At 47.2% G+C, this 23550-nt stretch overlaps 1 protein-coding gene across 3 annotated transcripts in view; it reads right to left on the bottom strand.

The window, feature by feature from the left end:
- The window catches only part of LOC143484930 (cyclin-dependent kinase-like 5), a 53961-nt gene that overhangs the window by 7856 nt on the left and 22555 nt on the right, over positions 1 to 23550 (bottom strand). For all 3 annotated transcript variants that reach the window (XM_076983996.1, XM_076983998.1, XM_076983997.1), the window contains exons 4-10: positions 14760 to 14805; positions 13896 to 14032; positions 11795 to 11915; positions 10545 to 10604; positions 7948 to 8038; positions 6545 to 6734; positions 4299 to 4379 (exon numbers count right to left, since the gene is read on the bottom strand). In XM_076983996.1, coding sequence (XP_076840111.1) covers positions 4299 to 4379; positions 6545 to 6734; positions 7948 to 8038; positions 10545 to 10604; positions 11795 to 11915; positions 13896 to 14032; positions 14760 to 14805 — 726 coding nt within the window. The remainder of the gene's footprint in view (positions 1 to 4298; positions 4380 to 6544; positions 6735 to 7947; positions 8039 to 10544; positions 10605 to 11794; positions 11916 to 13895; positions 14033 to 14759; positions 14806 to 23550) is intronic.

Raw genomic sequence — 23550 nt, 5'->3', positions numbered from 1 at the left:
TATCACCCTCTACACAAATATATCTGACGTGATGTGAGATTATGGCTGTTTTCATACTTATCAATTGGGTGGTGGGCCATTTTCAATAAAGCCTGCTTATTGCATTTGTGTCCCGATTGAGGTTCCTCGGTGGAGCTCAATGGCAATTATGCCCTAACTTTCAACATTCAGTTCATTTAAATGCGCTGAAGAAATTCAAGTATGAATACAATTAGCATATGATCAGCATATTAATACTATCTTATCCTCAGCTAAATAAGACATGTTAATATGAATCACCCCTATTATCATAAATATGTAATAGCTTCACTGGGTGCTCAATGAATCGTGACCCACGTACAGCTGCCTAGAGCCTCTTGCTGTCTGTCTCTCTCTCTTGCTGTCTGTCTCTCTCCAGGGCCTTCGCACATAAAAAACAAAAACATTGGAGTTTTCTACAGTGTTTGCCAATATGTACTGTATACCTTTGGTTTTTCTTAGAAAGGAGGGAAAAACTTAATTTCTGAAAAAAATTGGCTTAATCTCCAAACATCTTTAAAATTCTTTCAAGTTGTATAAAGAAGGAAACAGTCCTTTAGTTCAAACCTCCCCCGCACATCACATTACAGCATCGTCCTGGTCTCAGCCTACCTGACTCCACCACTCGACTAATTAACAGACCCTTGCAGAAATTCAAAGGGACGTGCGGGAGGATTAACTCCACTCACAGTGTTCAACCAGCAGCTCTGTGGAAGACTAACACCACTCAGAGTGTTCCACCAGCAGCTCTGTGGAGGATTAACACCACTCAGAGTGTTCAACCAGCAGCTCTGTGGAGGACTAATACCACTCAGAGTGTTCCACCAGCAGCTCTGTGGAGGATTAACACCACTCAGAGTGTTCAACCAGCAGCTCTGTGGAGGACTAGTGCCACTCAGTGTTCAACCAGCTGCTCTGTGGAGGACTAACACCACTCAGAGTGTTCCACCAGCAGCTCTGTGGAGGACTAACACCACTCAGAGTGTTCCACCAGCAGCTCTGTGGAGGACTAACACCACTCAGAGTGTTCCACCAGCAGCTCTGTGAAGTGTCTGCTGCCATGTTCATTACCTGCAACATTACCTGTACTGGGTCTGATGCACCGATGTAACGAGTCCCAAAAATCACACACACACGCACACACACACACGCGCGTGCACACACACACACACACACGCACACACACACACACGCATACGCACACTTCATCAAACCATCTTTTGAGGGCCATAAGCATCGAGGGCTCTGTAACGATATTCTTCCTCTCTCAAGCTCTCACTGACATTAAGGTATGACGGCTTTTCCTCTGCCGCCATTTAACTTTTTTATGGCCGTGACCTTTCAGCAAACGCCTTTACAGCTCACGATGCGGACGACTGAAATGTCTGGGAGTAGAGTCCCGCGGAAACAGAGCAACGAGGTTGAAAGACACCAGCAACCATTTGTAGAGACCTGCCACACAGAGACCTGCCTCAGAGAAACCTGCCTCACAGAGACCGGCTTCACAGACCTACCCCGTAGACCTGTCTCACAGAGACCTGCTTCACAGACCTATTCCGTAGAGACCTGTCTCACAGAGACCTGCTTCATAGACCTACCCCGTAGAGACCTGTCTAACAGAGACCTGCTTCACAGACCTGCCCCGTAGAGACCTGCCTCACAGAGACCTGCCTCAGAGAAACCTGCCTCACAGAGACTTGCCTCACAGAGACCTGCCTCGAACACAACATTCATATACACTCTTATGACTGTAATGGAAGGATGACTTGCATAATGGACACTAAATTAGCGAGGAAGAGAAAGAGAATGAGTTGTGTGGCTGTTGGCGTGTGGTGGACTATAAGCACATAGGCTAGCTATGCTGTTGCCGTGGGAGATGCCAGCGAGCTGGTGATGGGAGATGTGTAAGGAGCTTCTGTAGGAGCAGTGAGTCATCAGGAAACAGGCAACACTGCCCACTGGCCTGGCAGCAGACACACTGTTCACACTACACACACATACATACACACGCACACACTACACACACACACACACACATACACACACACATACACACACTACACACCAGGGGTGGAAAGTAACTAATTACATTTACTCACATTACTGTAATTGAGTACTTTTTATGAGTAATTTGTAATTTTCTGAGTAGTTTTTGAAATATGTAATTTTTACTTTTACTTGAGTACATTTTGACCCAAGTAGTTTTACTTCACTACATTTGAACGCCCTCACATTACAGAATAAAAAAAATTTAGGGTGAAAAATTAAATGAGGGCAGAAATTTAAACTTCTGAGTCCCAGAACTGAAGGCCAATTGCATGGCCTTGCCTTGCACGTGCCCTTTCCATTATCTCATAATCAGGTCGTAATCTGGTGCACTTTTTTTCCAAAAGGATGAGATTGGTCTATCTTTAAATCTTCTATCTATCAGGTTCTGTGGGATCCTGTGGACATTTTATTGTGAAAAGTGGAATCCTGTGGGCACTGTATTTTGAATAGTTGTATCCTGTGAGCGTTTTAAATAGTGGAATCCTGTGCCCATTTTGTTTTATTTTGAGATGTGGGATCCTGTGGTCATTTTATATTTTATTTTGAGTTGTGGCAACCTGTGGGCATTTTATTGTGAATAGTGGGATCCGGTGGGCACTCTATTTTTAATAGTTGGATCCTGTGAGCACTTACTTTTAAATTGTGGGATCCTATGAGCATTTTTTTATTTTTGATGTGGGATCCTGTGGGCATTTTATTGTGAGTAGTGGAATCCTTTGCATTTTAGTTTGATTTGTGGCATCTTGTGGGCACTTAATTTTGTGTGCATTTTGTTTTTTGAATAATTTGTAATTAAAATTTCTTTATTCTTTCATAGTGTTGTCTGTTGGACAATAGGACTGAAAATTGTTTGCACTTTATGGTACAGGTTGTGACTGTCCTTGTGCTGTGAGGAAGTATGTTCCTGAGCCCAGCTGATCTTTTTGCAAGTGTGGATGTGCACTTAAATACACTTTGAAATCCATTAAAACAACTTGTGCTGAATTTGGTTCATCATTCATCCATGCATTAAATAACTGAAAGTAACTAAGTAACTTTTATTCAAATTACATTTTAAATGAAGTAATTTTGTACTTTTACTCGAGTAAATTTTGAGATGGGTAACTTTACTTTTACTCTGAGTAGATTTTAGGCAAAGTAATGATACTTTTACTCAATTACAATTTTTCAGTACTCTTTCCACCTCTGCTACACACATACACACATACACACACACTACACACACATACACACGCACACACACATACACACACACTACACACACATACACACGCACACACTACACACACATACACACGCACACACTACACACATACACACACACACACACTACACACACATACACACACACACTACACACATACTACACACATACACACACACACTACACACATACACACAGGGCCGGAGTGGGACACTTTTTCAGCCCGGGAGTTTCATGCCCAAATCCGGCCCAAAATTATTTTTCCCTCCCAATCGGCCCAAACTAGAGACTGACATGAGCCGGCCCATCGGGAATCCTCCCGAATCTCCCGATTAGCCACTCCGGCTCTGCATACACACACACTACACACATACACACTCACACTACACACACACACATACACACACACACTACACACATACACACACACACTACACATATATATATATATACACACACATCCCTACATACATGTACACACACCCCCACACACACACACACACGCACACACCCCTACACACATGCACACTACACACACACACTACACACCTACATACACACACACACAAACACACGCGCACAAACACACGCACACAGCTGCACACACACACACACCTACACCCACTCACACACACACCTACATACACACATACACACACAAATACACACACACACATCTACACACACAACTACATACACACATGCACAGCCACTCAAACACAGCCACAAACATACATGGACATTCCACACAGAAACATGCGAGGTCCCACACACACACCACGACTTCTAGTGAAGCAGAATCATGTTCTTCTCACACACACACTCTCTCTGTCTCTGTATCCTCCTCTACAAACAAGACCAACACTGGCAGGCAAAATCAATGTTCCATTACACACTGAGCCCATCTGTGTCTCTCCCTCCATCTCTCTCTCTCTCAAACACACACACACACACACACACACACACACACACACACACACACACACACACACGCACACACACAGATCAGTGGTCTGGTGCCTCTTACCTTCATTAGGTCCAGCATGGGGCCGTTGATGATGCCGAGGTATCTCCTTTCCAGAGTCTGTGGGTGGCTCACTGTGGGGAACTGCAGCACAGACCAGAAGAGAGAATAAGAGTGCAACACACACACACACACACACACACACACACACACACACACACTCACACTCACACACACACACACACACACACACACACACACACACACACACACACACACTCACACACACACACACACACACACACACACACACACACACACACTTCTCTTTACAGTTTCCACCCCACGATATGGCTTGCGAGCTGTGACACTCCCCCTTAAGGCCTGGGGTTCGGTGACGCAATGCACGTGCGCACGTTTTGCGCTCACACGTGTGCAAGCATGCACGCTTGCGAGCGCTCGCGTGTGTTTCGCCGCGCAGATACGAGAGTGTGCCACGCTTTCCACTACCACCATCTGCTGCAGGCAGCCCGGCCTTCCAGCCGAGGGTCTTCCGTGGCGTCCGCACGGCCTCGCCCGCGTGACTGCGATTTCACGCTCGCGCGCTCTGCCTCACCCGTCATCACAGCACACGCTGCGCGGCGGGCGGATGACATACAGAGCGTAGCGCCCGTACAGGACTCACGCGCTCCATATGTTTGGAGCCCAGTCAGAGGACGGAGACCGTATTCGACTCCAGCTGTCAAATAAACAGACCAGCCTCTCTTATGCAGGAGACCGCGGCCTTTACAATCACATGCCTGAAGGTGCAGGTACCCCAGATACTCCTGGACCGCATTTTGTCCAGGTGTCTGTCGTGGTGACAAAGTGGCCAATCACTTAAATGAACAATTTCATGCCAGGCGCTTGCAAAATCCAGGACTGGATTAGGATTAGAGGACTGGAGCTGAGTCTCTGGGCTACAGAAGCTCCACTCTGTGTTTCTGCTTATTCTTTGCCACATATCAGTTTCCCTGCTACTCAAATCATAAACAATGCTTTGCGTCTCCATAAAGTTCAAAGGCAGCCGTCTCATTACCACAGAGAAACAACAATAACTTATTGAGAATACTTATTCAAACAGATCCATATGTAATGGCGGAAGACAATCTGCTATGTTGCTGGAAACTGTTGATTTGAGTGGCGACCTACTTGTTCTCTGTCATTAGCAAAGGAACGACAGTGAGCGATGCTGCTGGATATGGACCAAACTATGACATAACAGAGATGATTCATAGAGAGAGAGGGAGAGAGAGAGAGAGGGAGAGAGAGAGAGATCTAGGTAAGGTGGACTGATCTTGGCTTTTGTCATCAGGTCTTGGTCAGCATCTCACACATATGCACACTGACGCACAAATACATACACACACACACATACACACACACACACACACAGGCTTATACATACTGATATACGCAAATGCACACATAGTCAACGGTGAGAAGACACAACCATGAGTCATCACAATCCATCAGTCACAGCACAGAATGGCCAGCCAGAGGGAGAAGGAGGGAAAGAGAGAGAGAGAGAGAGAGAGAGAGAGAGAGAGAGGGAGAGAGAGGCAGAGACTGAGTGCTACAGAGAGACAGGGAATCAGAGAATCAGAGAGACACAGTGAGAGAGATGAAGAGAGAGAGAGAGAGAGAGAGAGAGAGAGAGAGAAAGAGAGAAAATGTGTCTGGCAGGAGGTAGGGGAGATGATCAAAGATAGCAAAGAGATCAAAGACAGTGAGCAAGAAAAAATACAGAAGAGGTAGAAAGGCAAACGCAGTGAGAGAGAGAGAGAAAGAGAGAGAGAGAGTGGTAGAGGGTGATTTAGAGAGAAAGTGTGGTAGAGGGTGATTTAGAGAGAGAGTGTGGTAGAGGGTGAGTCACAGAGTGTGGCAGAGAGAGCAAAGCAAAAGAGAGTGAGATAGGGACATGACAAGGCAAACTGAGGTAGAAAGCAAGTGATACAGGAGGAGTATAGGATGTAGGAGTGATACCTAGAGAGTGAGGCAGAGGAGTGAGATACAGAGGGTAAGGCAGGAGAGTGAGATAGAGAGGGCTAGTCAGAGGAGTGAGGTATAGAGGGTGAGGCGGGGGAGTGAGGTAGAGAGGGTGAGACAGGGGAGTGAGCTAGAGAGGGTGAGACAGGGGAATGAGGTACAGAGGGTGAAACAGGGTAGTGAGGTACAGAGAGTGAGACAGGGGAGTGAGGTACAGAGGGTGAGGTGGGGGAGTGAGGTACAGAGGGTGAGACGGGGTAGTGAGGCGAACTCCTGCCCACCCGTAGGCCGTGGAAGCGGGGGTTGTTGTAGAAAAGCTTCATCTGCTCTGGAGGAAGGGGTCCAAGAACTTTCTGGATGGTGAAGAGTTGATCTATCTCACTCTCGCCCGGAAACAAAGGCTGTCCATCGCTCAGCTCTCCCAGAATGCACCCCACCGACCACATGTCCACTGTCTTCCCATACGGAGCTCTGCAGAGGGAGCACACAGGTCAGAGCTTCCCATCACAACCACTTAGATCAGAACCACCCATTAACCAACCTGCAGTCTATGACACACAAGCATACTTAGAGATCAAGTCCGTTTCAGACATTATTAGATTTACGTAGCTGAATCTTGAACAGTGAACTGGGTGGTCAACAAGTACGTCAAACACACAGACACGTGCACTCCAGGAAACACTACATTAGAGCAGTATGTGAATTTAAATTGTCAGGCTGAAATATCTTTCCTTGCTGGCGCTAAAAAGGAGAAACAGTGGCCACAGTGCTGACGTGCTCGTTAACACCAGCGGTGGGTCCAGTCCGTGGGCGACGCCACACTAAAGGTTGTGGTCCCGACAGCACCTCATCCAAACGCTGCCTGCAGCGATTCGTGCCAACACAGGGACGCAGCAGTCAAAACCGAAGCCCAAAACCCGAAGCCCAATCGTGGTGAAATTAGCCGCCGCGGGTTCCCATGGCTGTTTTACCTGTGGCCATAATTGCAACATCCTACTCGGAGAATCTGGTGGCTTTAAGACTAACGGAGAACATTCAAATGTAGGTCCTGTGGCACTATGATAAATATCAGAGCACAACCCCCTCCACCACCCCCCCCACAACACCCTCCACCACCCCCCCCACCCCCGCAATTCTCCCCCCAAAACCTCTCCTGCAAAAATAAAGGGTAAAAAAAAAACGATAAGCTTGAATATGAAGGTTTACAGGATATGACTAATTACAATCAGTCACAGGAGGCGGGTGCACTGGTGCACTGTGGGTACCCCTGGAAGGCATCACAGTTTTCACAGCCTGAAATGCAGGGAAGGAACCATCCTGGATCGTAACACCACCAAATAATGGAATGGATCGGCCGTTATTCTCTGAAACATCTACTTGCTACTCTGTGTGTGCACGTGCATGATCTTTCCAGTAGACAGCTAGACCACTGCTGAGACGGGCGATAACGGCACCGAACCAATGTCATGAGTCCTAGGACTTATGCAATCACAGACCCCCGGTAACTACGGGGTCGCTGATTGGCTGGAGACGGTCGTGAACTAGGTGTGGGTTTTTCATAGGAGCGGTGCTCATTTGTAGGTTTAACTGCACAGGGGGCATGCAGAGGCAGCCATGGCCCTGGTGGTCACACACACACACACACACACACACACACACACACACACGCGTGCAGGAGACTGACCCCAGCAGCAGTTCTGGAGAGCGATACCACCTGGTGGCCACGTACTCGGTGTAGTTTGCATCATTTCCTTCAGAGAGGTCACGCGCAAAACCTGTAGCAACAGACACAAGAGTTAAAGAAACGAGAGAGAGAGAGAGAACAGACAAACGGAAAAGGGGTGGAGGACACAGGAATAATCAGCAGTCATTAGGGCTCTGATTTGCAAACGGTCTTCGTGTTGATATGGCAACAAGAGAAGCTTTCAAACAAACAGGCCAGAGCCACAAGCCGACACCGACTGGTCAGCACATGCCGGTTTGTTTTGCAGAGGAAGTATTGTACTGTCTATACGAAAAGCAGTCTGTTAGCACACTGGGCCATATCTGTGGTGTGTGTGTGTGTGCACACTGGGCCATATCTGTGGCCGAGCCAGGTCACATGTGTGCAGTCTGCTCGTCTGTGTGTGTGTGTGTGTGTGTGTGTGTGTGTGTGTGTGTGTGTGTGTGTGTGTGTGTGTGTGTGTGTGTGTGTGTGTGTGTGTGTGTGTGTGTGGAAAAGCAAAATGGCAGAAGCCTAAGTAGAGCACTCCAGGCATTCGACCCTTAATATGGAGTGTGAGACACAGAGACCTGCTGCTGCTCTCCCAGCTACACACACACACACACACACACACACACACACACACACACACACACACACACACACACACACACCACCCACTTCCAGGCACATAAGCACACACACGTGCAGGTAGCATCAGGGAATGTCAATACGACAGGCGTAAAATTAGCCCTCAGGTTGAGGGATAAAAATAATGATTCTTGAGAACCTGTGGTAAAAACATCATCTGGACGGAACACTACATCCTCCTCACGTCCAGAGACCTGTGCTGCTGATTGAAATAGTCGTTTTGGAAAAGGTTGCTATGGGAAATTTAGGTGTTTCAGTTTGACCAGAGAGCCAGTCACCATCACTGAGGTTAACACAACAGCATCGATCCAGCTGAGACTGAGTGAAGGCTAACATTAGCGGTTAGCATGCTAAATCTGCGTGCTGTCTTTGGACTGTTAGCCAGGTTAGCTTCGCTCAGCCAAACTTCCTCATTGTAAATGACCTCATCCAGGACTGGGGCAGGAAGAGGGACGCGTGTGTCTCCTCGGAGAGAGAGCGGATGCTGTTCTTCTTGTGCTTTTGTGATGGGCCTTCAAGAAGGCTGGACCAGGCCAGTCCAGTAGAGAGATCGCCCCCTGCAGGCCCGGCGGTGTTATTGCGACGTTTGGAAGCGGCAAGGCGGCTCCACTGCTGGTCCGACCCCCAGCTGGGCTGGCGTGAGTCATCTGGTGCCACAGCGGGACAGCTGCCCGGATGCGTTACTGTTTATGGGTACACAGAAGAGCTCAGGGCCGGCGCTTAATCGATCCGGCTGGCCGTCAGCACGTCTGTGACGGAGCAGGTGCATTGTCGCCATGGTACATGGTGTGTGTGCGCCTGTCTGTGTGCGCGCGCCTGTCTGTGGTGCGCTGAGTGACCCAGCTGCGATGCGTGGAGTGAGACCAGTTCAGTGCGGCCCAGGAAGTGTCTCAGTGCTGCGAATCATTTGGAGACTCTTGAACTTCTAGGAAACACACTCGCTAATGCATGAACTGACATGCACGGATGAAGCGAACTATTACATATGCGGCTGGCTAAATGGGCATCGGATGTTTTCAGACGGTAGGAAGGCCAGTCAGAGCTACTGACTGGCACGCCAGATCCATCCCACGGCCTCCTCCAGGGTGCACTCAGAACTGAGAGTAGGGCCAAGAGCTGGACAGCAGTGCGTTTTCTTAAAGTGATTTCATTTGCACACTTTCATATTTCATATTTAGCAGTGTATGCCCCTCCCTCTACAGCCCACGGTCCCAGTGCCCCTCCCTCTACAGCCTACGGTCCCGGTGCCCCTCCCCCTACATCCCACGGTCCCGGTGCCCCTCCCCCTAGAGCCCACGGTCCCGGTGCCCCTCCCCCTACAGCCCACGGTCACGGTGCCCCTCCCCCTAGAGCCCACGGTCCCGGTGCCCCTCCCCCTAGAGCCCACGGTCCCGGTGCCCCTCCCTCTACAGCCCACGGTCCCGGTGCCCCTCCCCCTACAGCCCACGGTCCCGGTGCCCCTCCCCCTAGAGCCCACGGTCCCGGTGCCCCTCCCTCTACAGCCCACGGTCCCGGTGCCCCTCCCCCTACAGCCCACGGTCCCGGTGCCCCTCCCCCTAGAGCCCACGGTCCCAGTGCCCCTCCCTCTACAGCCCACGGTCCCGGTGCCCCTCCCTCTACAGCCCACGGTCCCAGTGCCCCTCCCCCTACAGCCCACGGTCACGGTGCCCCTCCCCCTACAGCCCACGGTCCCAGTGCCCCTCCCTCTACAGCTCACGGCCCCAGTGCCCCTCCCCCTACACCCACGGTCCCAGTGCCCCTTCCCCTACACCCACGGCCCCAGTGCCCCTCCCCCTACACCCCCAGTCACACCTTCTCCATGTCTCCTGCTCCCCTGTGGTATCCCTGTATGTCTCACCGATCTGTTTGCAGCGAGCGAGCGCTGGATTTACGTCCGTGGGCAGCAGGACGAGAAGTGAGGAACTCACCAAAGTCGCACAGCTTGAGCACATCGTCTGAGCTGATGAGAAGATTCTCCGGCTTAATGTCTACGGAGGGAGGAGGAGTGGAGTGTTACCACGCAAATAAAGACAGGAAACAAGAAACAGCCCAGTTAGAAAATAATCAGCCCAAGGACCAACTGATACTTCCCCTGGATGTTTTTATGTATTCCTGTTGCTACATAAATCCTGCATAAATAGTTTATTCAAATCTAACTGAACTGGTTCCCATTTCTCAAAAATCATCAGTGTTCAGATCATCTTAAAAGAGAGATGGAGTTTTCAATGCAAAACTTTAGCATTTTCCTTGATCTTCAGGGATTTACTCCCAGGTTAAGTCATTAAATAGTCTATAGTCATTTCAAACTATATTCCAACATTTTCCTTCATTCTATAGTGCTTAAAAAGTTCCACAAAAACCTTCCACTGGGATTTTGGACAGCAAAGCTGCTGTCTGTAATGTTTTATATTTTACACATAAACAGTATATGTAACAGACCAAGATCTCCTGTGTCCTGAGACCATGTTGAGACTGACAACAGCACAACCTGCACATGTTCAACCACCTGCTCACAAGTGGGACAGCAGCTCAGGGTGTGGAGCTCCTGCCCGCTGGCCTAGGTAGGACACACCTCTCTCTCTCTCTCTCTCTCTCTCTCTCTCTCTCTCTCTCTCTCTCTCTCTCTCTCTCTCTCTCTCTCTCTCTCTCTCTCTCTCTTTCTCTCTCTCTCCTCCGCAGCCATCATGCCTGTCTCTGGGTCTGCTGCTGAAATTGTGATGCCTGCTTGGGGGTTGTGGCAGCCTAGTGGGTAGAACTTTGGCTATCAGACAGAAGGTTGTGGGTTTGAATCCTGGCTCTGCCCTTAAGTAAGTCCCTTAATCTCCAGGGGTGAGTTTCGCGAAACGTTCTTAGCGCTAAGTACTTCTTAACCTCGTACGTTTCATACGAGGTTACGAAGTACTTAGCGCTACGAACGTTTCGGGAAACCCACCCCAGATGAGTCCAGCCACTTATGAAGGTGAGATATGTGGACATTGCACGCGCGCGTGCGCACACACACACACACACACACATACACACACATATATCCTGGTTTCCCACATCTATATGCAAGTTTACAATTCCCCAAAAAAATATGACATTTATGATAAATAAAGCTGCACTTCACTGCGGTATACTCCTGAACTCTAGGGGGCGCTGTAGCGAGCGTCTGCACCGGAGTGTGTGGGCGTCTCACCTCTGTGCACGATGTCGTTTTTGTGGCACCAGTGGATGGCTTTGATCAGCTGGTAGATGTAGTTGCGCACCTTGTCGGGCGGTGCGCCGTTGGGTTGCTCCTCCAACAGCTCCAGCATGTTCTACACCAGCAGCAACAAACGGGTGGGGGTGGGGTGGTGGTGGTGGTGGGGGGGTGGAGGCGGCAGACAACAATTAGCAATTCAACTGAATCGTTGTAGCGCTTTTAAAAATAGACGACTCAAAGCAGCGTTTTAGAAACGCAGACCCCTAATGAGCGAGCCAAAGTCGACGAGGAATAAGGACATAAGGCAGAATGCACAGAAAACGGAGACAGTACAGAACAGAACATAATAATAGTACAGAGTGTCATGGTAAGTGCTTTAACAGCTTGTGCCCGTGGTGATAAAAAGTCTAAATACAACGAAGGAAACAACGCCAAGAGGAAATTCGAGTGGAAATGAGACAACTGTACCGTTTCTGTTCACCCGGTCACTTCCTGTTCTCTGTTCAGTCTTTAATCCTGAACAATTTACCTCCTGTTCACTATTTAATCCTGAGTAATCTACTCCCTGTTCACTCTTCAATCCTGAACAGTCTACCCCATGTTCACTCTTTAATCCTGAACAGTCTACCCCATGTTCACTCTTTAATCCTGAACAATTTACCCCATGTTCACTCTTTAATCCTGAACAATTTACCCCATGTTCACTCTTTAATCCTGAACAATCTACCCCACGTTCTCTCTTCAATCCTGAACAGTCTACCCCATGTTCACTCTTCAATCCTGAACAGTCTACCACATGTTCACTCTTCAATTCTGAACAGTCTACCCCATGTTCACTCTTTAATCCTGAACAATTTACCCCATGTTCACTCTTTAATCCTGAACAATTTACCCCATGTTCACTCTTTAATCCTGAACAATCTACCCCACGTTCTCTCTTCAATCCTGAACAGTCTACCCCATGTTCACTCTTCAATCCTGAACAGTCTACCACATGTTCACTCTTCAATTCTGAACAGTCTACCCCATGTTCACTCTTCAATCCTGAACAGTCTACCACATGTTCACTCTTCAATTCTGAACAGTCTACCACATGTTCACTCTTCAATTCTGAACAGTCTACCCCATGTTCACTCTTTAATCCTGAACAATTTACCCCATGTTCACTCTTTAATCCTGAACAATCTACCACATGTTCACTCTTCAATTCTGAACAGTCTACCACATGTTCACTCTTCAATTCTGAACAGTCTACCACATGTTCACTCTTCAATTCTGAACAGTCTACCACATGTTCACTCTTCAATCCTGAACAATCTACCCCATGTTCACTCTTCAATTCTGAACAGTCTACCACATGTTCACTCCTTAATCCCCTGTTATCAGGCAAAGTCCTGCCACTTAAAGCCTAAAGTAGCCTTAACTTTGGCTTAAATTTGTCCTGAAAACGTGTCCTACATTTCAGCCCACAAGTCTCTGGCACAGGTGCATGTTTAGTGTATATTTTCAGCCAGAAGAAGTAAAGTGCTTAGCTAGCAAGAAGATAAGTGTCAGTTTAAAACAAACTAGAACCAAAAATATAAAAAACTTTCAGGTAATGAAGTAAGGCCATTTTCATGACAACCACGAAACCACACATTTCTTCCTAAACACACTCAGGAAAAGATGATTTAATGTTTTGTTTTTGTATTAAATGGAACGTGCCAGTGTAGCTAACCCTGTGTTTCAGACGCCATGCTTGTCACTGTGCTGTGTGAATATATAGTCTATAGTTTATTTCAGATGCATCATTGCCCTGCAGTCAGCTCCCTTGTTAACATCCACTCTCTTTCCACACAGAAGAGTCTGCTGAATATTAACTACAGCATTCCACGCAGAAAATTCCTGTTTGCACTTTAACCAAAGTGTGTCAAAGAGCAGATCCCTGCGTGCGTTAGCTCGGGCTCGTCACGCCATCAAGCTCCTTCCGGGCGCACATGCAGTGTAACCTCGGTCTTCATGTGCGGCTTCTATAACCGACCCGCTCTATTTCAGCTGCTGCTGTTTGAGTCACTGACAGCATAACGGAGGCCTTGGAGGGACTCGGCGCTGGTACCTTCTCCACATACTCAAACACCAGGTAGAGCTTCCCACGGCGACGGAAGGCGTCCTTCAGCTCCACGATGTTCTCCTGCTTGAGCGTGCGGAGCATCTTCAGCTCCCGCAGGGTCGTCTCCTTCACCTCCTCATTCTCTGCGGGGTTAAAGGAGCGGTGAAATGGTGACGTTCTCCTCTGGAGTGTCACAGCGCACGCAGGCAGTGCTGTCTCGGCCAGGTGAACTACGGCTCCGAGAGCGTCTGACTGGCGTTCGGGTCCGCCGCATGTCTAACATCTAAACAGCACATTCTGAAATGGTCGTAAAAATTGCCGGCAGCGTGTATGAACGCACACACTGAAATGCTCGAGAAGGGGAGCGATCACATCGTCTGCTTTCCAAACAACAAAACGTCTAGGCTGTGGGTTTTTTTGTTTTTTTATCTTGCATACTGATGAAACATTACAAATATTACAACCACTAATATGACTGTGAAGCATTAGGTGAGCAGTGGAACGCAGTGAAGCGCATAACTCATAAGTCATGTGACCAGGTGCAGAGACAGGCAGGACGGGTGTAATATAGGACACTGCGGTGAGCTGCTAGGACATCAGGCACCTCCAGGAGGCGACGACGCACTGCTGCCCCAGCGGGAGTGAGGGCGGGTAACGGAACACCTGCTGGCGCGGGCATTACGGCCTCGTCCGAGTTTGCATGAAGGAGAAACGCCAGCCGGTGCAACAATGTGCAAGATGCTGATGCGTCATTAAAAAATTCTGCGGCTCTGATTGGACAAAGGTTTTATTTTATTCTCCATGGGGAGGCGGGGTGTGTGTAAGAGGGAGGTGTGAGGGGGCTGGGTACGCTGGTCAGGGGGATCTTACCTTCGCTGTCCTTGAACTTCTTAATGGCCACGATTTCATTAGTGTCCTGTAAAATAAAAGAGGGAGATGTGGATTAGGGCCATTCGGAGGGCCGTCACCCCTGCACCTCACTGTCCACAGCAGCGTCAGGCTGCAGAGGTACACAGGGCCACTGCTGCATTTCATTAAGCCAGTCGCTGCAGCACCGAACAAAGAGCTACCCACACACACACACACACACACACACACACACACACTGTATGAAAATGGCTTCCTATTGTTATTACAAGGCTCTGTTTCTATAAAGCAAACAAGTCTCAGTAGCAGCAGCAACAGAGCGGTGTTGCGTCAGGACCCAGACTCTAGGAAGGCACTACTCCACGTATTTAGGCAACATCGCAGTCTGTGCAGGTTCTGAAGCAGCGACCCATTTGACTGGGAGAGGAGTGAGAAATACTGCAGACCATAAAATAAGACTCCACCTCACTGCTCCAGGCTGTTAAAGGTAAGATATGACTTCACACACAGGCCCATAAACTCCATGGATTAGGGGCCACGGTTTTAGCAGGAAACAAGTCGAAATGTGGAGTATCGTTCAACAGGCTGCAGTGTGGATGTGATGGTCGGACAGTAGCGTGGAGGACGGGGGACGGGGGACGGGGGGGTGATAACAGGAACAGCCATGTCCTCTGTGCCATTCTGCCCCTCCCCTCCCCTCCCTTCTCTCACTCCCTCCTCTTTTCCACACTCTCTCCTGCCGTTGCTGTCCTATTTTACTCTTGTCTTTCCCATCTCCCTCCACACACCTCTGATCTACTTTCAGTCTCTCAGGAGAAAGAGACAGAGGGTGGGGGGGTCGGGTGGGGGGGGGGGGTTAGAGGAGTATCTGAAGGAGGACATTACTCACTGATTTATAATCAGACGCTTCCCATCAGTCTTTATAAAGTGCTGCTTTTCAAGCTAACTGTGTCTGTCAGTCGGCCCAAACGGTTCCTGAGGTAGAGGTAGTGGCAACAAAATCGCAAGACTGCAGGGAAAACTGGCCAGAGAGAAAGCTGTGTGTGTGTGTGTGTGTGTGTGTGTGTGTGTGTGTGTGTGTGTGTGTGTGTGTGTGTGTGTGTGTGTGTGTGTGTGTGTGTGTGTGTTTGTAGTAATAGCTTTGCGCATAATGCACACTGTTAGGTAAAAAATATTTACTCAAATTACCACTTTAATAACCCCTTCTTAGTCGTGTATGCACTTTCAATTGCAGATTAAGTTTGTGTCTCAGATGGCACTAAAACAAGCTTTTAAAGGCTGATTTAAAATATATATAGTTCTGGTAGGGCAGAGACTCAAACTGCCTTCCCCAGTACTCAGCTCATGCCTACACAGTGTGTGTAGACATGCTTTAACCCTTCGCTGTATGCTGGAGACAGGCATGTTTTTATCTCTTTGTGACTACCAATTGTCATAAAAATTTGACATCATGGGGAATTGGGCTGCTGTCCCACAAGTAAAAATGCCTTTTTATTTGCATTTTTTAAACAAAAAGACCTCACAAACACAGTAATAAAGAACTGTGTTTCTGTGAGTGTGATTTATCACCAGTGATGCTGCGCCCACAGGCTGGGCTCTAATTTGGGACCTGAGGCAGATCTGTCTCAGCAAACACAAACAGGCATGCTGCCACCAGGGCTGCACACACAGGCACGGTTAGCCAGCCTTATTTACTTACGCAGCTGCCTGCTTGGAGCCTGCACTCAAGTGGGCATCTGTGGAAAAGCCAGTATCGCACTGTAAAGACTCACCCACCACTTGGGCCTTTACAGCACTGTAAAGACTCATCCACCACTTGGGCCTTTACAGCACTGTAAAGACTCACCCACCACTGGGGCCTTTACAGCACTGTAAAGACTCACCCACCACTTGGGCCCTTACAGCACTGTAAAGACTCACCCACCACTGGGGCCTTTACAGCACTGTAAAGACTCACCCACCACTGGGGCCTTTACAGCACTGTAAAGACTCACCCACCACTTGGCCCTTTTCCACACCATAAAGACTCATGCATCATTCTGGCCTTTACCACAATCAGACCTTTACTCCACCATGAAGACTCACCTACAACAGGGCCTTGCCTTTAACATGCTGTAATGACTCGGCACCCACTGCTTGGGCTTTACCAGACTGCAAAGACTCACCCACCACTTCACTGCACTGTAAGGACTTACACATCAATCTGGCTTCAATAAAACGTGAAGTTATTTGTTTGTTATTTACCAATTAGGGCCTTTATTAATTCAGTCCTGCAGCGTCTTCACAAACGATCACAGCCCAAATCATCTGAGCCTCTTAGAACGGAGATGCAAATGTGTCCTAACACTGTTTTTTATTTTTTTTACACACTGTTACAAACTGTTACACATGAAACATCAACACCTGAGTGTGCGGGTCTATGGGGGGGTCTGTGGTGAGTGCCTCAATATTTCAGGCTGTGACCACATCATCCATGACGGAGCTCTTCAATGGCTCAGTTATGCCTGCCTTTCATGGACCTTCTCTGAAGAGAGTCTCAGAAGATATGAGAAGGTCCAGGGGCCAACGCGTGTCCTGTGCTTACAGACAACATCGCGTCGTCTTCGCATCATTAGGGCCAAGCTCCTCTCTTGAGCTGCTTGACGTTTCTCAGATGTTTTGCATGAGACCTGACTGATAACTTTGCATGAGTTACCAAAGCTGTGGGCTATTTATGTCCCCTCCATGTGACCACATGTCAGATCTCTTCATAAGGACCCACTGTGTAGCATGACTGATGGCTCCCCAGAGACTCCTTCAGGGTGAATGAGCGACGGATTGATTGACCTGTCAACTTCTGTACCTGTTCTGGTTGCTCATGTCTGGAAAAAAAAGGCTTAGTGCTTTGTGAAATACCATAGTTCATGTATAATACTCAGACCATATTATTGCATAAATGGAATAGGGACACGTGTTAACCTTGTTTCCACTATTGTCACCCGTATAGAAACTGTTCTGGGTAAGATACTTTAAACATGATAACATACTTTAAACATGATCTAACATGCTTTAAGATGCCACAGTATTAACAACTGTATTTCTCTTTGACAGCTGAATAAGGAGATTTATGTAGATGGAACTGACACACAGTGAACCTCAAATATTCTTCCTTTAAATGCAAATCCCACATTAGTAAAACAGAGCAGGTCAGTAATCATTCATTTATACGCACCCTACATTTGCATAAGCCAGCCCATGTTCTAACTTATTCAATATTAACATGGATACCCAAGACGAAGCTTCAACAGTTTTGCAGGTGTAGAGAAGAACAAAACAGTGGCAAGGAAACAAAAACAGAGAAAACGACCATGTACAGAAATACTGAATACCATTCTAGGCTGTAAAGGTGATGTAGCACATCATAACGAGCCCAAGTAACAGGACTGGGACGGGTGTGGATTATTTTCAGATTTAACTTAATTTGCATCACATATATTTATCCATATTGTGTAATATTGATCCACAAGTCCATTCTATGGATAATTTGCTCCTTGAGTCCAACTTAGCTTTAGCACCACTGAAGTAGAAACGACTGTTATTTGGAACATGTAGTCTATCTGTTAAAATCAGCATTGCTTGCCTATACATCAAGGGAGCAATAATCAGTATTGTGAAGTCTGTGATGGTGACAATGGTCTTTATAAACTTTGGTAAGATAAACAAATCAATAGTCGTGAAACTTGAAAGCAGCGCTCATCATTTGTCATGAACGGCACATTTACACACTGCTCGGCTTGGTGAAATCTTGATAAAACTACATGAAGGAGTTGGCATCGTGAAAATAAATGTTGACTGAGCCGCGAAATAATTACAGTGTTCTCGCTACAATGCAAAAAACAAAGTTATGATTATGCAAACGTTGTGGCTACGCTGAAGTGTGAGTGTTACAGTTACGTGGTGCGGATGGCTCTGGCAAATGATAGAAGTGTTCGTTTGCAAACTCTGAGCAACTGGCCGATCCTCAATATCCGTCTCTTCCTCCGATGCAGTCTCAACCTTATAGGACACCTTGTTGGATGACAACACGACCCATGGTTTGAAGCGATTTGGTGTGCCATCACCGTGTCTCGCTGTAAATCACCCAATCAACGCAAAGCTCATCAAGCTATTCACGAGCCCATCAAAAATAAAGGAAAACAGCTAGGCACAAATCAAAGGGCTGTGAATGTCTTTGTAAAACCACATGTGGGCATTTACCCTGACCGAAGTCACGTGCCTTTTATGTAGACTTCAGAGTATAATAATAATGATATAATGCATTCTGTAGCACCTTGATGGCAGTCTGTGAAGGACACTATAGATTAGTAGTAATCCTGTGTTTGTACTATAAAACAAGTACAGAAGATAATGGTATATTTTTAGATATAGAATTTAATTTTTTATTTGTTGTTGTTTGTGTTTGTTTGTTTTTTTTTTTACAGTGAAACCCAATTTTATACAGTATAACCCTGGATGGAACAAAGACAAAAGCCCAAACATTTATTTTCAAGTGCAATATTGAAATGCCAATTTTCCACAACCTTTTTACTAATATAATTAACATTACAGTTGTACATTTTAATCCTAATATTTACATTTCTGCATGCTGTAAGTCCATGACATATGAACATATGACACCGTGTTGCACACTGAGTGATGTAAGCAGGGTGATCCTTCCCTAGATCAGTGCCCAGCGAGGTCTGAATGACCATGACAGAGGGACGTCAGAGCCCAACGTGGCAGCCAGGGGTCAGCACACTGGCACATACTGCAGCGCAGCCTCTACTTGTCGACGGGCAGGCCCGCAATCAAACCCGTCCTCGTTTTTAACCACACACAAACGGAGATGGTCTTCTCAAAGCTGGAGATGAGAGGGAGTGATAAAACCGCACCTCCAAAATAGCACCCAAAGATCACACCCCCCTCCTCTCTCTCATTTTCTCACTCTCTACATCTTTTGATCTCTTTCATTTTCACTCTTCTCACTCTCGGCTTGTGTTTTACTCTCGTCCTCTGTGTCCAGCCCTGTCAGTACCTCTAGAGTCCGTCTCCCTGTCTTCCTGTATCATCCAGTCCACTGTCCAGAGTGGATTAGAGATGGTGCCGGAGCCTTCGCTCACACCCGAACAGGATTCCGTTCTGGGAAATCCGGCCGGCGTGTGTCCCTTCGGACTGGGCGACACATCAAAGGGAGCCGTGTGGTCACCACGCCAACGTGAGGGCACCCGGGCCCTTTGTATTGCTTCCAGACTGTTTTCCGCACCAACCGTTGGCCTCGGACACGGCAGCGTTCCTCGTGCCTTCGCTACGCGAGAGCCGCCACCCGCTGTCAGCCCACGCAAGGGCAGCAGGAGAACACGGAGCTTCTGCCCCGCCTCTTCTTGTTGTCTTCATGAGGGTCGGACAGCACTGTGCCAAACGGGCCATGATCATATGCATATGACCACAGACAGAATAAAGTGTCATTGCTCTGTACTTCTTGACATCAGAGGAAGTTTGTAGAAGAAAAGGAAAACAAACAATATACTCTGCAGGCTCCCCAAGACTCTCGTGTTTAGCAAGATGTAGCTAAAACTGCCTCATAACAGAACCATCTGCATCAAAGCACTCTAGGTGATCTAACAAGGGGCAAACCCGATTTATGATTGACTGGAATCAACTGGAATGTCTACCCTTGGTGTAATATAGAATTGTACTCTGAAAAGAAAATTATTCTTTTCTATTCTATTCTGGAAATATTCCAACTCTAAAAAGATTCACTTGTCAGCCCACTCAGATGGAAATTCCCCGTAGAGAATGGGTGTCAAGCCCGGAGGGTATTCAATGAATTAGAACAGAGTATGAATGTTCATCACATGTATATTCACAAAACCACGATGCTCTATTCAAGTGAAGTGTGCCAAGATGGCAGCACAATCGCAGTAGCTCTAATCGGGGAACCCCCAGCCAGATAAATGCCTTTTCAAGCCCAACTCACACAGGCAGAAATATGAACTGTTAAATATGTTTTTTTTACTTATACATTTAGGGATTGGGGTAAAATATGAACTATTGTTCAGTCATCAGCAACTGACAGAATCAGCCAAGGCTCTCCAGGACTGTGTTTATGAACACACTAGAGAACTTCAGGAGGTGTTCTGTAATGGTGTTGAGTTGTGATTTGGGATTGTCTTCAGGAGATGTTCTGTAATTGTGTTGAGTTGTGATTTGGGGTTGTCTTCAGGGGTGTTCTGTAATGGTGTTGTTGTGATTTTGGGTTGTCTTCAGGGGTGTTCTGTAATGGTGTTGTTGTGATTTTGGGTTGTCTTCAGGGGTGTTCTGTAATGGTGTTGAGTTGTGATTTGGGGTTGTCTTCAGGGGTGTTCTGTAATGGTGTTGAGTTGTGATTTGGGGTTGTCTTCAGGGGTGTTCTGTAATGGTTTTGTTGTGATTTTGGGTTGTCTTCAGGGGGTGTTCTGTAATGGTGTTGAGTTGTTGTGATTTTGGATTGTCTTCAGGAGATGTCCTGTAATGGTGTTGAGTTGTGATTTGGGGTTGTCGTCAGGACGTGTCCTGTAATGGTGTTGAGTTGTGATTTGGGTCTTCTCGTGCAGGAGCTCCTGAAACCCAACCTCTCGGTGTTGTCAGACTGTGGCTTTGAGCTAATCTGTCAGCGATCCTCGTCCTTGCCCAGTCCTGTGGGACGATGGCACGCTGGGCGAACTCTGAGAAGGATGGCAGGCTCGCTCTCAGAAGGGTGGACAGAGCAGATCCTACCCTGCAAGAGCTCAGTCTGCATTCCTAAAATAACACAGGTTTAGCAGGGGGTGGTATTAATCACCGCCCCCAACCCCTCCCCCCGCCTCTCCCCCCCGCCCCCATGGTTTTAGCAGACCTGTGGCTTGACTCATTGTAATACTAACGGTGTAGCACACTTAAGCTCACTCTGTTGCTCAGTTATACTCAGTCTCCCGGTCGCTTTCTTGCACACATGCACGCATGCTCACACACAGACACACACACACACACAACTCTCTTTACACCATGAAGTGTCCCACTCAAGATGACCTATTTTACTCCATACCATGCAAAAGCCACTTTCTCTCTCCTGTCCCACTTACTTTCTCTCTCTCTCTCTCTCTCTCTCTCTCTCTCTCTCTCTCTCTCTATCCTGTCCCACTTTTTATCATTAGGGAAGGAAGAAACCCTGCTCCTACAGAAATAGGCCGAGAGGCTATTTCAAACAACCCTGGGTGGAGAGGCACACAGGCAGACATTCTAAGTATCAATCAGGCAAAACTACTTCTGTCACAGGGTGCTTTCAGAGACGACTGCTGCATCTAATGAGAGGTGCGACCTGTGAGAAGCGTTCAGCAGTATCAAACCTTCGGAGTCGGCTGATCTCAGATCAGTTTCACCTTTCATGTGCAGGGTGGAGTTCTTGCTCTGAAATCTCTGATAACACAAAGAACCTGGACCCTCTCTGATGCTGATTGTTTTCTATATGCTAATGAATATGGTTCTGCATGACCAATTAATGATTTTTTAACAATAAATATTCCATGCATATACAAAAGCAGGACCCATTGATGTAATATATATTCAAACAATTTCAATCATTATTTCACCTACAGTATTTTGAACAAAAGCTCATGGGAACCAGCCTTATTTGCATTATGCTAAACAAACTTTGTTCATATTAAACTAATTTGCATTTATTCAATTTGCATTATGCATAGTAATACAATTGCATGATTATGTATTAAATTCACTTGCTATGCAAGCTCACTATTTTTATTACAAATTTGATAAATGTATTCCTTTAATGACGTATGTAGAATAAACCTTCAGAGTAGAACAGCACTCTCCCATTTAGAACGTTCAATCTCCTTAAACAAAACAGGATGTTCTTTATTTCAGGAACACTGATTGTACTATTTGATTAAATCAATATCCGACTTAATTGACTGATCTTCCTCATGATCCGTTTTAGCAGTTAATGATGTAAACTGCAAAGCTAGACCACATTATAAATAGAGTTCCATTATTCATTCTAGAAACCTCTCTGAGGAACTGTCTGTAGACCAACACTAAGCATCTGCTTGGTCGTGGCAGGTTCTGTCCATGATGAAGGTGGAAAGTTTGCGATCCAAACATGTGACCTTGCTGTAGAATATCTGAGGACGTTCCCGGAAGCCTTGCAGATGCTCCTGATAGACCCACTGGAGCAGAAGAGGGGAGAATGTGCGTGTGTTACTCAGTATCAAAGGGATGGGGGAGGTTATCTCGGAGCAGGCTGGGACCGAGGCACACGTCCAAGACGTTTACGTTGTAAACGCGCTCGTGCGCGGCGTTCACGCCATCCCACCAAGGTGTTTTCTAATCTAACAGAAAGCTTCATTGGAACAAACGGGGCTGGCTTTGCTCGCGACAGGAAAACCTCACGGTGTAGCTTTCAAACATGGTCTACAGAGACGAGTGAGGAGAGCAAGCCTGTCAGGGACTAAGCCATGCCCAGGAAAGACCATCAGGGATTAAGCCATGTCCAGGAAAGACCATCAGGGATTAAGCCATGCCCAGGAAAGACCATCAGGGATTAAGCCATGCCCAGGAAAGACCATCAGGGATTAAGCCATGCCCAGGAAAGACCATCAGGGATTAAGCCATGCCCAGGAAAGACCATCAGGGATTAAGCCATGTCCAGGAAAGACCATCAGGGATTAAGCCAAAATTATAAATTTTTATAAACTTTTGACATTGTGAAACTCTATGTGATGAGTGTCTACAATTATTTTAA

Source organism: Brachyhypopomus gauderio, chromosome 21 (genome assembly GCF_052324685.1).
Source record: "Brachyhypopomus gauderio isolate BG-103 chromosome 21, BGAUD_0.2, whole genome shotgun sequence".
Taxonomy (NCBI): domain Eukaryota; kingdom Metazoa; phylum Chordata; class Actinopteri; order Gymnotiformes; family Hypopomidae; genus Brachyhypopomus; species Brachyhypopomus gauderio.
The sequence above is the reverse complement of the archived record's forward strand: the minus strand, read 5'-3'. Positions and strand labels throughout refer to the sequence as shown.